Consider the following 16,733-nt stretch of genomic DNA (forward strand, 5'->3'; position numbering starts at 1 on the left):
TGTTTAAATCATGTGTTGTAATTTTTATCTTAATTATAGTGTAAAAGTAATGACAATATAAATTTTTTTATTAATGCTAATACTAAAATTTTATCATCATGTGATTTTTTTATAATTATTTTGTTTAAATCATTTATGGTATGTTTATGTATGTATTAATTCAACAATTATTTTCTAACTATAAATATAACTCAAATATTTAGTAAAAACTGTTTTTCAAAATGATACTACCGAACACATATTCATTATTTTAATCATTTTCAATTGTCTACCGAATGCATATTAATGTTTTTAGTTTTAAAATACAAAATACAAGATACAGAAAATAATATCAGACGCATACTTAACAATTACAAAATACTATTTTCATTCTCATTTTTAATTTTAGAAAATAAAAATTCAAAAACAATACCAAATAGGCCCTTAGCCTTCTTAATTTATATATCAGCCAGATTTTTTAATTATTCTATTCATTTTCATAATTAACCTCATTAAAAGTAAAAAAATAATAACAATAATTATATTTATTTTTTCTCTCTCATCAATTCTTTCTCTCGAGTCTCGACCATCACCACCACCTCTCGCTACAAATCCCATTGGCTTTGTAGAATCATTTTATAAATTTCATCTCATATATAATTTCTCAAATTTTTCTTCAATCCATTTTCCATTTTAACTTCTCCAACAACTCAAAGAGAGATGGCGAGAGAGATGCAAAAGAACGGCATGTATATCCAACAAAATGAATCCGGATTTGGTATCCACAAAACTTTGTTGATGATGATGGTTGAGAAAAAAGAACTGGTACAGACTTAATGATCGCTCCAAATTTTATTTGGAATTGAGACAAACCAATTTCCACTTGGAATTGAGACAAACCAACCTTTTCGGATTCTACCTTAAATAGATGGGTAGATATAGGAGCAGCCAATCTCTCATGAGCCAAATTTTGTTTTTGCCCATCATGGCGTTTACCAACCAACCAATACAGTAAAAGAAACTTGGGCCTCAATCTACCTGCTCCCACCGCGTTGGAATTGCTGTAGCCTGTACAAAGGTGTAAGCGTGCGTAACCTTCACATTTTCTAAATTGACATATCACTCCTGCGGTAAAAATATAGAGTTCTTGAAATAATAATAATAATAATTTTAAAGATTATACAAATAAAATTTTCCAAGATGAAGTCGCCATTTCTGCATATAGCTTCGGGTGACCAACAAGGAACTGGAATTTAGAATTTTGCAGTTTGAATAATTTTAGCATATATAAACAACTGGAGTAATAAATTATTATAAGTATGTCAAGCTCAAATCTCTGTATTTCTCGAGGAACAGCCAGCAAAGATGCATTCATAGATACCTACCGCGGCCAGTTTCTTTGAATGGATTGTTGATTCACTGTTGAATCTGCAGAAAAAGTCGTGACGTAAATGCTGTCATTTACAGGTATTGTTACGCTCACTACTCCGTGACAGAAACCGAGTTGTTGGGCAATCACAGTGAGTATCTTCCTAAGCCAAGGTCTACTCCTGTTTCAATCTCACCGTTAATTAATTACTCACACAAACTGTGCTGACGCCAAGCAAGTGGGGGTTCCTCCGTTGATTCATCCACGTCGCGTGTAGGTCCCAGAGTCATCATGTACGGTCCTGAGTCAGTAGAGTTCGATAGGTCAATGGACCAATCCTTTTTTCCGCTATTTGAGCAAATTTTGCCAAATTAAAATTACCAAATGAAGCCCAAAATGGTCACAAAAAAATGTTGTGGGACCCAAGAGACGTAGATTCCAATGTCTGAACCAACAACTCTCCAACTCAGCTAAGTTTTGTTATATTCACAATCTCTCTCTCTCTCTCTCTCCAAATCTTATCGCTTCGCTGCTTTCTCACTCCCAAATGTCCTCGACAACAGCAATGGCCGCTTCATCTCCTTCTTTTCTCACCAAACCCCCCCTAAACCCTCTTTAGCCTCCAGAACGCTCCTATCTCGTATCTATCATATACACGTATACACGTATTTATCTACAAAAATTGGGGAGCTTGACCTGAATGGCGTCAACGCCGCCGCACTGTTCAATCACGGCGACAAAGCCGTACCAAAATCATCAGTATCCACATAACCATCTCAAAAACAATCACCACCGTCAATCTCACCACCCAAGCTCTCGCCCTCACTGGACTTCTCATAAGGTCTCCCTCACCAAACCCCCTCTCTCCCCCTCACCCCGCAATGCACCGAAGCCGGCTGCTACCTCCACTACCGTCGCCCCAAACCCTAAACCTTTCCATTCTCTCTCTCCACTTCCCTCCTCAAAATCCGAACTTGCTCCTGATTTCTCCGGCCGCCGGTCCACTCGCTTCGTTTCCAAAATGCACTTCGGGCGCCCCAAAATTGCTATGAGCACGCGCCACTCGGTAGTAGCTGAAGAAGCACTTCACCACGTCACTGCTTTCGCTAGAGATGACGTGTCTCTCGGTGATATTTTGAAAAAGTTCGAGTTTAAACTCTGTGGTGCTGACGACTACACGTTCCTGCTTCGAGAGCTTGGAAACCGAGGTGAGTGGTCAAAGGCCATCCAATGTTTTGCCTTTGCAGTCAAAAGGGAGGAAAGAAAGAATGATCAAGGGAAATTAGCGAGTGCCATGATCAGCATTCTTGGTAGATTAGGAAAAGTTGATCTTGCTAAGAATATTTTCGAAACTGCGTTAAATGAAGGTTATGGAAACACTGTATATGCTTTTTCTGCGTTAATTAGTGCTTATGGGAGGAGTGGTTATTGCCAAGAGGCCATAAGTGTGTTTAATTCTATGAAAAGATATCATTTAAAGCCGAATTTAGTCACTTACAATGCTGTGATTGATGCGTGTGGTAAAGGGGGTGTAGATTTTAAGCATGTGGTGGAGATTTTTGATGATATGTTAAGAAATGGAGTGCAGCCTGATCGAATAACGTTTAATTCTTTGCTTGCCGTGTGTAGTAGAGGAGGATTATGGGAGGCAGCGAGGAATTTGTTCAATGAGATGGTTCATAGAGGGATTGATCAGGATATTTTCACTTATAATACTCTATTAGATGCCATTTGCAAAGGTGCGCAAATGGATTTGGCTTTTGAGATCATGGCGGAAATGCCCGCCAAGAATATCTCTCCCAATGTTGTGACTTATAGCACAATGATTGATGGGTATGCAAAGGCTGGGAGATTAGATGACGCTTTGAATATGTTTAGTGAAATGAAGTTTTTGGGAATTGGGTTGGATAGGGTTTCATATAATACAGTGCTCTCGATTTATGCCAAACTTGGTAGGTTTGAGGAGGCTTTGCTTGTTTGCAAGGAGATGGAGAGTTCTGGGATTAGGAAGGATGCTGTGACTTATAATGCACTTTTGGGCGGATATGGGAAGCAAGGGAAGTACGATGAAGTTAGAAGAATGTTTGAACAGATGAAAGCAGATTGTGTATCACCAAATCTATTGACTTACTCGACCTTGATTGATGTGTACTCAAAAGGTGGTTTGTATAAGGAGGCAATGCAAATTTTTCGAGAGTTTAAGCAGGCAGGATTGAAGGCTGATGTGGTGCTTTATAGTGCACTTATAGATGCCTTGTGTAAGAATGGTCTGGTGGAGTCAGCTGTATCTTTACTGGACGAGATGACAAAGGAAGGAATTAGGCCTAATGTTGTCACTTACAATTCCATAATTGATGCCTTTGGTCGGTCTGCAACTACAGAGTGTACGGTTGATGATGTCGAAAGAGATCTCGGGAAGCAAAAGGAATCAGCAAATTTGGACGCAATGTGTAGTCAGGATGACAAGGATGTCCAGGAGGCAGGAAGGACAGATAATCAAATTATAAAAGTTTTTGGGCAGCTAGTTGCTGAGAAAGCAGGTCAAGGGAAGAAAGAGAACAGATGTAGACAGGAGATTTTGTGCATTTTGGGTGTCTTTCAAAAGATGCATAAGCTGAAAATTAAACCAAACGTTGTTACTTTTTCAGCCATTCTAAATGCTTGCAGGTAGAGTCCGTTGTCTGCTTATTTCCATCTTCTACAAGGATCGTGCCATATGATCTTATTTTGAAAATTTTGAACTTGGTATAATTATATTTTAATCTTTATCTGTTGGTGGTATATATTTCCCAAAATTTAAGCTTGTTGGTTGTTCTTGATGCTCCAGCCTAAAGGATGATGTCAGTGGATTTTTTATTTTGCTCTATTTTTAGAATTATGGTAATTTTGGAACATGCTAGTTTAATCAAACAGCAAGTGTACCTCCTGCTAAATTTGATGGCTGGAACATGACATATCTGAAATGTAACTGCTAGTTTAATAATGATCAAGAAAGATATTGTGTTCTTTTTATCAGTATTTGTAAATGTAACTGGTATCTTCCCATGTGCATATTACATGCTATCGGCAAATGTAAGAAGTCTGCTTGCTGTACATCCAGCTTTTGCATGGATGTGATTTAAGTTAGAGCAATAATTTCTCAAGACATTGAGCCTGACTTGTTCATTTGCCTTTTGACATCAGTTTTAGTTAGTGCCTGTTTGGTATGGCTTATTTAATGGTCATAAGTGCTAATTTAATCTCATAAGCTCTTTTCAAATTTTTTTATTGTTGTTTGGTTGTTTTTTGAGTAGGGCTTTTAAAGATTAAATAAGTTATTTTGACTCTACTTGTAATAGTTCAAATTTTAGTCTTTTAGGAGTAAATGTTGAAAAGCTTTTTTAAAATGTTAGTATGTCTAAAGTATCATTTCTTTATTTCATTTCTTCATAACAAAACTTTAAATAACTTGTCTATTAGAGTAATTTTACAATTTTTAATAACATCTCTCACTGACAACCAAACAACTAAAATTTTTTTAGTAAAAGCTTTACTTGTAAAATCTCTACTTAAATAAGCTCTATTTGAAAAGTTATACCAAACGGAGTCTTAATTGAATGATAAATCCCTGTGTTTGGATTCTTTGTAGTTCCCACACTTAACAATGAGGAATCAACGTCCAAAATAAAATTTTTGGTTCCATTTTGTGCACTTAAAACAGTGGAAAAAAAGTGCTAACTCTTTTCTTCTGTCATTGTCTGCTTTCCTCTTTTTCATTTATAAGTTGAAAATATGAGTGGATTTTATTCACACTCTCTATCTTTATGTGCAGCCGTTGTAATTCATTTGAAGATGCCTCAATGTTATTGGAAGAGCTTCGTTTGTTTGATAATCAGGTCTATGGTGTGGCACATGGACTTCTTATGGGTTATAGGGATAATATCTGGGTTCAAGCCCTGTCCCTCTTTGACGAAGTAAAGCTGATGGACTCGTCTACTGCTTCTGCCTTTTATAATGCTCTGACTGACATGCTCTGGCACTTTGGTCAGGTTAGTTTATATTATAGCTGCCAAGTACATGTTCAGTTAAAGCTCAGTTGGGTTTCTAATGATTTTTTGTTATTCCACAGAAACGAGGAGCCCAGCTGGTCGTGCTAGAAGGTAAACGTCGGCAAGTATGGGAGAATGTGTGGTCTGAGTCGTGCTTAGATTTGCATCTCATGTCTTCTGGCGCTGCTCGAGCAATGGTTCATGCATGGTTACTGAACATACACTCAATTGTGTTTGAAGGTCACGAATTACCAAAACTGTTAAGGTATATGATTATTTGCCTTTCTGTTGCAGATGAATGTTTGCTTTTATTAAAATTTCACTTAAATAGGATATACTTAAGCTGCTCTTTTCTTTAGCATCTTGACTGGATGGGGCAAACACAGCAAAGTTGTGGGGGATGGTGCACTAAGGCGAGCTGTTGAGGTGCTCCTCACTGGAATGGGTGCACCATTTTGGGTAGCAAACTGCAACTTAGGCAGATTTATATCAACAGGACCCATGGTCGCTTCTTGGTTAAGAGAATCTGGCACGTTAAAGGTGCTTGTTCTTCATGATGATAGAACTCATTCAGAAAATGCAGGGTTTGATGAAATGCTCAATATGCAGACTCTTACCTTGTAGCTGTTCGAATCTGTTTACTTTTTATTTTTATTTTTTTCCCATTTCCCTACATGTTTATAGTAGCATCAGAAAATGAACATATACAGCTTCATGTTTTGTGCTCTACCGATCTCTCTTTCTCTCTTATAAATCCTTTTTGTAGTTGTGTTGCTTTTAACGTGCTATTCCTGCAGTGTTCTGTCAGATGGTCCAGGCAGAAAGAAAACCACAATGGCTTAATATTTTCGTCTGAAGGTAGGAATCTCGACTATTATGAATAGGTTCCGTAAAATATGTTTTTTGTCCACATAATGTTAATATGTATCTCAGCAAGGCTTAACAGTGTATTTTTGTCGTGTTTGAGACTCTGCCTTAGCCCTGCCAGTGGTGTGAAAAAACTACTGGGTAAATATTAATATATTGTTGGCTAAACAAACAGCTGAAAACACACCGAGAAACAGGCAGGAAGACATTTACTAATTTATTTCATCGAAATTACGCCCCAAATGATCTGATACTTTGTTGCATCAACGGCACTCATAAGTAATCACAATTGGTGCTGAACTAATATGTTATGCCTCACGCTCGTTTTACGTTGGCTGCATGGAGGAGGTTGATGAGTCATATACAAGCCATCAACATAATCGTAGTCGCTAGAGACGTTAATTGGCTTCCTATTCTCACGCGATCAAGTTTCCATGGTCGTACAATCGTTTACATCTCTTTTAGCAATTCCTCGTTTTAGAAGCCAAAAAGGGGGAAAAAAAAAAGAAAAAAAAAGAAAAAGAAAAGAGAAACGAAGTAAAAGCATACCGTATGCAATTTCCGTCTTCCACTCCACGGAAACAAAACTTTGTGGTGCTCGTTTCCAAAGAATTGCGATAACAATCGTGCGATTGGATCAGGAGGAATACTGAATGAACCTTTTACTGCCTGCGTACGCCCTTGTTTCGACGAGGGGCGGAATGCTTATTGATTAAAATTTATCCCATCTTATTGTTATAATCTTCCTTAATTTAGACTTATTTGTTTCGTTGTTTGTTCCCTTCTGCTGTGAGTCGTCATCCATATTGCACGTGACAATCGGAATTAAAAGATAACTTCGCATGTGTAGCTTTTGGGCCGTGGCTGAAAGCAGTGATGGCCCATCACTCTTCACATTTGATTTCCTTATCTTTGGGGCTTAAGCCCATCCAAATCCAAACTAATAAGGCCCAAATCTTCAAAGTCAGAGCTCCCCGCCACTGGTAAATTGGGGGTATACATAAATTGACCGCACACGTACCCAACTCAATTGTCAAACATAGCGGCCCACGCAACAAACTCCTCCCTGACGCCTCTTCATTCCGCGCGGTGCCAGTGCTTACCAACCAAAGAAGAAGGTGAGTTTTAGCAAGATACGTAACGTACTTATCTCCTGATTTCTAACCAACTGCACTAATGGTTAGTGGAATAGCTATTATGGACTCGGGAAATCCGTAACGGAGGCAAGTATAATCCACTGACTCATTACACCGTGTTGGAGTGATAACATAATCGTGGTGAGTTCTACGTACCCATCTAGGTGCTTCGATAATGGCCTTCACATTCAATTGCTATTTGGATTTTCCTTCTAATGTCTTTAGTACAGAGCTCATATTGCACTTGCACGTTTTCTATTGGCAAGAGAAAGAGCTAGCGAAAGGTTGGTATTACGTTGTTGAGGGTTGCTGTTTGATTATAAGTGGCACCGGCCACAAGTTTCCTGTTGACGATTCATCACAATAAGCACTCCGGGTGACGATTCATCACAATAAGCACTCGGGAGAATCAGGAGTGGTGCAATGTACTTTCATCAATATCAAAATTATGACTCGTATCCGCCACTTCCTTTCACACAGTGTAGTAATCCTCCCTTATAAATAGCGTCTTGATGCAAAATATACGGCATCAGATTCAGACGAGCTAGCATTGCAACTCTTGATTCTCTTTATTTGTTTTCTTTGATCATTGTTTTGCCTACTCTTCAATAAGTCCTTTTTAGAGAAACATGGCGACGTTCTTAAGAAATGTTGGGATGTATGCCATCACATTATTCATGCTGATAGCTGTAGTAGGAATAACTGAAGGGCGGCGAATTGAGAAAGAAAGTATGACTATGCACAAGGACCATGGTGGTGCTATTGCACCGTGCACAACTGATGGTGCTGGAGTTGGTGTTGCTGCAAGTGCCATTGGAGATAGCAAATGTGGCAGACGTGGTGGTGTAGGGGCAGGTAGGGGACGTGGTGGTCGCGGTGGCCGTGTTGGAGGTGGTGGTGGAGGTGGAGTCGGGGCAGGTGGGGGAGCTGGAGGTGGAGTGGGAGGAGGAATAGGAGCAGGTGGTGGAGTTGGAGGAGGTGTAGGTGGAGGTGGCGGCGTTGGAGGAGGTGGAGTGGGAGGAGGCATAGGAGCAGGTGGTGGAGTTGGAGGAGGAATAGGAGCAGGTGGCGGAGTTGGAGGAGCTGTAGGTGCAGGTGGCGGCGTTGGAGGAGGTGTTGGTGTAGGAGGCGGAAGAGGAGTGGGAGGAGGTATAGGAGCAGGTGGTGGAGTTGGAGGAGGTGCAGGTGGTGGGGGTGGCATTGGAGGTGGAGGAGTTGGCGGAGGTGTAGGTGGAGGTGGTGGCGCTAGTGCTGGAGCAGGTGGTGGTATTGGAGGTGGCGCTGGAGCAGGTGGTGGTGTTGGAGGAGGTGCTGCTGGTGGTGTAGGTGCGGGAGGTGGTGGAGTTGGAGGTGGTGTTGGCGTAGGTGGTGGAGTTGGTGTTGGTGCTGTTGCAGGTGTAGGTGCCGGTGCCGGTTCCGGTTCGAAAAGAGTGGAAGGCATTGGAAATGTGCATGGACATGGTGATGACAAAGATGCTGCAGGTGTGCATGGTCATGGCGATGGATTTTAAATGATTTTGTTGCAATATCATTACAAGGTCATAATGTAAGCTCTGTATACATGCAACGCCTGCATGGGATGGCGTAGCTATTACAAATTTTGGGACTTGAAAGCATATCATCGTTATGTAATGAATCGAAAAATAATGAATAATGTAGAATAAAGAGATATGTTTCTTTAATTTGGTGAATTTGGATTACTTTTTATTCCAACCAATTAAGTTCTCGTCTCTTTCTTCAGTCTGTTTATTTTGATGAATTAATGATGATCATGTTATGCATAGTTGTTATTTTTAACATTAATTTTCTTATAATAAAACCGAAATAGTTTATTATTTTACAAGAGAACTCATATTCGGAACTGACAAGGATGAATCTTAATTAAAGACTAAGAGGAGAAGTGAATTAATAAGAATTTTTCTTTGTTAGTTTAAAATAAAATTGATAAATGAACAGCAACACAAAGGTACTGCAGTTAACATATATTGAGTATGAGCAATAACAAATTAACAGCAATGGATGCAGTTAATATAATTAAATAAATATTTTTTTTAATATTTATTTTTTTAAAACATCCAAACAAGTCTATTCATTAATTCCCACTTTCTCCCTCTTGATAAACCTTTTAACAAAATACTTATTATATTTTCACTTTTATTTCTTCTATTTTTTTATAATTGAAACTCATCAACTCTCTAAATAAATTGAGATACTTCAATTGAGATAGTTGTATTAAGTGCAAAGGGAGACAGGGAAGAGAATGAGTAAAATATCACTAATTCTGTACATATATAGATTTTTTTTTCTTTTTTCGGGAAGATGATTGATCCGTGTGGCTGAATTACAAGTAGAAGATTCTATATTTATAAATAAATCAGAAAATTAAAAAAGGGGCAGTAGCAAAAAATGGGTTAAGTTAATCAATGAATCAGTAATCACAACCTGATTGTTCATAAATTGATTCACTCGCACCGAGTTTCTTCTCCCACGGCACCGGGTCCGGTACATTTTGCCTTCGGGCACGTACCGCGATTAATTGCAATTTCACCATTAATGTTTTAATACATTTTATATTGCAAATTAATTAAAATCTAGTAGTATCTAGTCTGCGATTAATTTGAGACATGCACACGTCTGCACGGAAGAAAAATTAATTAATTAAAACTGTTTGGGGAATGAAAAAGGAGACTAATTAATCAAGAAAATGACATGGTTGAGGGGTTTGCTGAAGAGTTGCGTGCACTCCATATTTTTCTCCATCACTTATCTTAACCGTTGGAGGGTTCACACCGGAAAAACTTCCGGCGCCTTTGACTGTCTTCTGTGATTTCAGGTATTTGCAGGATAATTGCTAGTGGTGGTAGGACATCTTGATGATTGGCCAACCGATTCTCTACCAAATAAATTTAATACTAGTGCAGAAGTCTGATATTAAGTCGCTAATCGACCAAATCAGATTTGAGCATCAATATTTGGCGCCGTCTACGGGGATTGAGAAGCCAATTTTTTATCTCTACCAATTTGGATATGGCTGAAGTAGAAGTGATTAGCAAATTAAATTGATGGGAAAATTGACGGGAGTGAAGCTCGGTTAAATACTGTCCAAAGGCCAATGATTAGATTCAGGTATTGAAGAAATTTGCTTACTCAATCGGTAAGTCATCGAAACGGCTTTTCACTTTAATTCATATACTAGCTTGATGCGAACTTGATTCTCGACTTCATCCAAAAACTTTTCACGGCTTAAAATATGAAAATCAATTTATTTGATCGCACAATTTTGGTAATTGTGTGCATAAATTCAATTTGAATATAGGAAATTTTCTTTTATGTCCTTGCATGATTAGATCACAAAGACCAACTAGTTGAAATTGCCATTCACGTGCATTAAGATTTGGAATCAAATATTCATTCACTGCATGCCTCGTTTATTGTTGAATAAGTTCTAAATTCTTAAAACGGAATAAATAATAAGCTTCATCAATTGTAACTGAAGTGAATTTAAACATAGTTACGATTCGAAGTACAATGCATGTTATTACTGTTGTGCACGGAATGCGGAATCAAACACACTAAATAATTGTCGAAAAATAAAGGACACAAAATTTAACATGGTTCGGCAGTATGCCTACGTTTACAGGAGCAAGAGAAAAATAATGGTATTATTAACAATTATTTAAGTATAAATTTGAGTAAAGAAATCTCACTTTCCCAGAACCCAAATACACTCAGTACTCTTACACACACTCTCCAATTGCTCACACTCTCAGAACTCTAAAAAACTTAAAAACTTATAAGCTTAACAAATTTTTGGGATGCTACAGAAATGAAGAATGCATCTCTATTTATAACAAAAAAAATGTTGCACTATTGCACCATCCGCTTTGCAATTTGTCAATTCTCCTATCTGTTAATTTGACAAATTTTGCTAACATTTTTCTTTTTTCTTCATTTGGTGCAGGATTGTCAAAAGTCATATATTCTACGGCTTACAATTTGGTGCCGACTTTGAAAAACAAAAGCAATGCATGTGGCTCACTTTTCTTTTTCAATCAATTTAAAAAAACTCACCAAAAATCTTTGACTTTTCAACAATTAGAGCTTGCAGGATCATATGTTTGTCATTTGTATTTAATTAATCATGTGCTTGCCATCCAATTGTCCAAATAACATGCTTACTTTCATTGCTTGAAAGCATGTGCTGCACACTTACAATTTTCAGAGTTAATTGTTTGGCTTTTATGTTTGAGAACATATTCGTGCCTTTGTCGCTTAAGCTACCTTAGATTAGCTTTCTTTTATTGTGAAATTTTTGTGCAAAATCATAAGAAAGATAATTACATAATCAAGAGATTAATGTTACATCTAGTAAGTATATGATAAAATGTCTAAATGAGTTATGTTATTTCTCTACTCATAATTTTCATGAGTTATAAAAAATCTAAATGTCTTGTTAAGCTTATGAAATGATACGCTGAGTAAGCTAGATCAAAAGCAAGAAAGGCAAATAAAAGGTAAAGCAATAATTAATAAAAAAATCCATTCATTCTTTTTCTTTTCTTTTTTAAAATTGCTTAAGTTGGCAAAAAAAAAAATTAAAAGCCTTTAAACCTGCTCTAGATAAGGCATAAAACTTTAATTTGACAAGAGTTGTTCAAAGTTGCTTAGGTCAGTACAATGTTAAAAGCCTTAAACCTATTTCAGGTAAGGCATAAGACCTTAAACTAATAAGAGTAACTTAAAATTTCTTAAATCAGTTAAAGGTTAAAAGTCTTGAAACTTGCGCTAGATAATGCATAAAATTTTAAATTGACGATACATACTCACCCATGGTATGGTCAGCAGAGAAAGCAAAATAAGTTGTTTATTGTTTAACTTTGTAAAAATTATAAACTTTAGAATTTCCAGTCTCGATTCGTTTTACTCTCAACACTAAAAACTGGGAGACTAGTGTTTGGGGAATAAAATAGGATGATCAGGATCTTCTCAAAGTAATGAGTGAGCGAATGGTTGATAGGCTACCAAGAGAAAATTATAGTGCCTTGAGCAGATCACCTCGACTAGGTGGTAATCTTGACGATCATGAGCAGAACACCTCGACCAGGAAGTAATCCTTGAGGCTATGAGTAGACACCTCGGCCAGAATACCATGAGCAGACCTGACCAGGTCGATTGTTCCAAAAACCTTAACCAACCACAAACTATCAAGCTCCTCCCATAAATTCAGCCATAATGTCTACGCACACCCAGATGCTATAATTGCAGCTCAATAACTATTCTGTAATGGGCGCATTAACTTATAATTAAAGCGACGCATTAAACCCAGCAACGCCAACGTATTGAAAATGGTATGATAATCAGGGATGTTTATCAAAGTACTGAAAAGTTCAGAGAAGGGGGAGAACTCTCCTTTTCAATTTTGACTCTTTTATTACATTTACTTAAGATTATTTATTCATAAAAACTAGAAATGACATATTTGGTTTTTCTTGTAAACCCAATAATTGACTTGAGCGTTATGTTTCCGGCGCCTTCAACCATTCCCTATAATTTCAAGTACTTGTTGATCACAAGCTTGAAAGTTATCTGCTCATGAATATTCTACTCGTAGTCGGAGGATCTTTTTGGAGATCAACCAACAGCTTCCCACCAAATAAATTAAATACTAATGCGGGGATCTAAGATCTAATCACTAACCAACTCATCCAAATTTTGGCATTAATAAAAATGATAATCTTTCTTACTCGTGGCCGACGAGGTCCCTAACCTTTTGGTGCTACTAAGTACATATGAATCTGATAGCTCTAAATTATAAAAAAAAAAAAATCTTTGAAATAGGCTCTATAAGCTATTCCACTGTAAACTTTGCCAGTTCCATATCCCATGGGTTCGTGTGAAGCACTCCTGCTTTGCCCTGTTACGTAGTCGTGACTTTGCTCTGGAGCATTTATTCCCACTGTAACATTTATTGTACAACCCAGCATGCACATGCGAAAACAAAAAGTTTAATGTATGTATGTATGTATGTATGTATGTACAACTACAAAATTAAAAAAAAAGACAGATTTTTATGTAATGTACTTTGTCTTATAGTATATTAAAGTATTGCGTTTTTTATTTTTTAATGTTTAAATTTTAACTTGTCATTAACTTTAATATGATCATAAATTCTTGATTGGAAACTCATCTATATATTGTATGTTTATAATGTACATTGAACGTAATGCCTATAGCAACAACATTGTGAGGAATGGAGTGTTGTATTAATTTCTCACATGTTGTGGACGAGTATAAATCATTATAATTGTCTTATATTTTATCATATTAATATGTGATTAATAGGGATTGTAGAAATCTCCATGAGTTTGGAGCCTTATGGAGCCCCACCCCAAATGAGGTGAATTTTGAATATTTTTTAGAGAATGTGAAAAAATAAATTTCAAATTCTTAATGAGAGGGGGTTTGATTTTTTACTCCCCGCCACACCCCCACCCCAATCCCCATTATATATGAATATTTTATCATTTTTGTTCACTAATTTTTGTTTTATCAATTATAATATTGGTTAATAAATTTCTTTTATATTTTTACCTAATATAAACAATTTATAACTGAAATATTATAATTCTTATTTAACCCTAAACATTGTTATATCTTATTTTCTCCCTCGAGAAACTGCTCTATTAAAATATTTTTAAGTTTTGATATTATTTCAAGATATTATTTCAATACTTTGGAGATCTTTTTAAGATGGGGATGAGAAAATCATTCCTCACATGTGAATTCCCCATTCTCACCCCACTAATTTTTTTTTAGAAAAAAAATGATGTTTTTAATGTGACATTTTTTAAATTAAAAACGTGTTTGGCAACTTATTTTCAAATAGTACATGAAAATGAAAAATAATAAAAACGTGTTTGGTTGTTTGTCTGAAAATATGAAAAGTAATGAAAATCTATTTAGCATAATATTTTATAAAACACATTTTTGGACTTTTTATTATTCACTAAAATAGTATTTTTATTGGTTATTATTATTTTTTATTAATTTAAATAAAATACAATGCAAATGAACTCGACCACAACCTTTTTTTTTTTTTTCTTTCTGGAGTAGTTTATTTGTGAACAATTCGAATTTACATTCCAAAAAATATTATAAAGATGCAAAGTACAGATTATTTTTTCACTCACTTATGTCTAATTATTTATATGTTTATAGCAATGGTCATTAGTTAAAACATTGAAAAGAGAGAAAAAAAAATCATCGTATTTGGCACAAGTAAATCACGCCACACTACTTCCAAATTAATTTTTAATTACATTAATTTAATTTTTAATTTCAATTAAATAAAATAAATTTAGGATTGTCACTACATATTATTTTCATAATTTAATAATAAGTCTGGCACATATTGTACGAATTATTTTTATGTATGGAAATATTTTATTAGGGAGCTTGCAAGGAGAGGGATGAGATTTTTGTAAAGAAAGAAAGAAAAATAAATGAGATGTATACGGGTCTCGGGAAGACAAATCACTGACACACTTTTTTTTTTTTTTGTTAACTTTTTTCCATTGTTCTCTTAGAGTTCTCCTACTTCTCTTCAAAAATGATAGAGAACGGGAACTTTTTATTTTTAATTTTTTTTCAATTTACTGTTATAAAACTGTTTACCGAACATATTTTCTTAATTTATATCGAGTGAAAAAGGCTACTAAATACACCCCAAGTAACTCCGACCCATTGAGAGTTACTATACAGCTATTTGGCAAGAGTTTAGTCACTCTCATATTTCTCTCTCTCGTTCATGCTTTGCTGCTCTTGCATGCGCGCGTGCGTGCAGATGGAGGTGTTGAGTTTGGTTTTGCAGCAAGTAGTAGTTGAATTGAAGAAGTCAAAATCTGTAACAGGAGCTGAGCAGCATTAATCATGGTTGGTTAACCGATGTGAGGACTTGAATTTCTTTCGCAAGCATGTATATGTTTGGAAATGCAAGATCACGGGCTTAGAGGTTAATTAAGATTTTTTTGTTCACATAATGTTAATATGTTTCTCAGCAAGGCATAATAATGTATTTCTGTCGTCTCTGAGACTCTGCCTTAGCCCTGCTGCCAGTGGTGTGAAAAAATTACTGGGTAAATATTAATATATTGTCGGCTAAACAAACAGCTGAAAACATTAGGTCACACTGAGAAACAGGCAGGAAGACATTTATTCACTTATTTCATCGAAATTACGCCCCAAATGATCCGATACTTTGTTGCATCAACGGCGCTCAAAAAAAAAAAAGAAAAAAAAGAAAGAGAAACTAAGTTTCTAAAAGCATACCGTATGCAATTTCTGTCTTCCACTCCACGAAAACAAAACTTTGTGGTGCTCGTTTCCAAATGCTATAGAATTGTGAAAACAATCGTGCGATTGGATCAGGAGGAATGCATAATACATACTGAATGAACCTTTTACTGCCTGCGTACGCCCTTGTTTCGACGACGGGCGGTATGCTTATTGATTAAAATTTATCCCATCCTATTGCTATAATCTTCCTTAATTTAGACTTTATTTGTTTCGTTGTTTGTTCCCTTCTGCCGTGAGTCGTCATCCATATTGCACGTGACAATCAGAATAAAAAGATATCTTCGCATGTGTAGTTTTTGGGCCTTGACTGAAAGTATGATTCGCGTAGCGATGGCCCATCCCTCTTCAAATTTGATTTCCTTATCTTTGGGGCTTAAGCCCATCCAAATCCAAACTAATAAGGCCCAAATCTTCAAAGTCAGAGCTCCCCGCAGCTGGTAAGATAAATTGGGTGTATGCATACATTGACCGCACACGTACCCAACTCAATTGTCAAACAATGTGGCCCACGCAACAAATTCCTCCTCCCTGGTGCTTCTTCATTCTGTGCTGTGCCAGTGAATACCAACCAAAGAAGAAGGTGAGTTTTAGCAAGATACGTAACGTACTTATCTCCTGATTTCTAACCAACTGCACTAATGGTTAGTGGAGTAGCTTTTACGGACTCGGGAAATCCGTAACGGAGGCACGTATAATCCACTGACTCATTACACCGTGTTGGAATGATAACATAATCGTGGTGAGTTCTACGTACCCATCTAGGTGCTTCGATAATGGCCTTCACATTCAATTGCTATTTGGATTTTCCTTCTAATGTCTTTAGTACAGAGCTCATATTGCACTTGCACGTTCTCTATTGGCAAGAGAAAGGGCCAGCGAAAGGTTGGTATTACGTTGTTGAGGGTTGCTGTTTGATTATAAGTGGCACCGGCCACAAGTTTCCTGTTGACGATTCATCACAATAAGCACTCCGGGTGACGATTCATCACAATGAGCACT

General features: G+C 36.7%; 2 protein-coding genes across 3 annotated transcripts; both read left to right on the forward strand.

The window, feature by feature from the left end:
* The first annotated feature begins 1,832 nt into the window (after positions 1 to 1,832).
* LOC102611354 (pentatricopeptide repeat-containing protein GUN1, chloroplastic) lies at positions 1,833 to 6,157 on the forward strand. The gene is made up of 4 exons (XM_006492293.4): positions 1,833 to 4,015; positions 5,160 to 5,376; positions 5,457 to 5,641; positions 5,736 to 6,157. Exons 1-4 carry the CDS (start codon positions 2,049 to 2,051, stop codon positions 5,998 to 6,000), a joined length of 2,634 nt encoding a protein of 877 aa, XP_006492356.2. The 5' UTR covers positions 1,833 to 2,048; the 3' UTR covers positions 6,001 to 6,157.
* A 1,254-nt stretch (positions 6,158 to 7,411) lies between these two features.
* Positions 7,412 to 9,061, forward strand: LOC107174351 (glycine-rich cell wall structural protein 1-like). 2 transcript variants are annotated; one of them, XM_052438317.1, is made up of 2 exons: positions 7,424 to 8,387; positions 8,463 to 9,061. In XM_052438317.1, the coding sequence occupies exons 1-2, from the start codon at positions 8,009 to 8,011 to the stop codon at positions 8,888 to 8,890; spliced, it is 807 nt and encodes a 268-aa protein (XP_052294277.1). In that variant the 5' UTR covers positions 7,424 to 8,008; the 3' UTR covers positions 8,891 to 9,061. The 2 variants fall into 2 exon arrangements, with proteins under 2 accessions (XP_052294276.1, XP_052294277.1); XM_052438316.1 differs by having other exon boundaries at positions 7,412 to 9,061.
* The last annotated feature ends 7,672 nt before the right edge of the window (positions 9,062 to 16,733 follow it).

This window comes from Citrus sinensis, chromosome 3 (assembly GCF_022201045.2).
Source record: "Citrus sinensis cultivar Valencia sweet orange chromosome 3, DVS_A1.0, whole genome shotgun sequence".
Classification (NCBI taxonomy): Eukaryota; Viridiplantae; Streptophyta; class Magnoliopsida; order Sapindales; family Rutaceae; genus Citrus; species Citrus sinensis.

What these genes read in the sequence shown, in the direction of transcription:
- LOC107174351 (XM_052438316.1), top strand. Translation starts at nt 8,009, where the DNA reads ATGGCGACGTTCTTAAGAAATGTTGGGATGTATGCCATCACATTATTC.
- LOC102611354 (XM_006492293.4), top strand. Translation starts at nt 2,049, where the DNA reads ATGGCGTCAACGCCGCCGCACTGTTCAATCACGGCGACAAAGCCGTAC. An exon ending in GCCATTCTAAATGCTTGCAG is followed by an intron (nt 4,016 to 5,159) that starts GTAGAGTCCGTT and finishes CTTTATGTGCAG; the next exon opens with CCGTTGTAATTCATTTGAAG. An exon ending in TGCTCTGGCACTTTGGTCAG is followed by an intron (nt 5,377 to 5,456) that starts GTTAGTTTATAT and finishes GTTATTCCACAG; the next exon opens with AAACGAGGAGCCCAGCTGGT.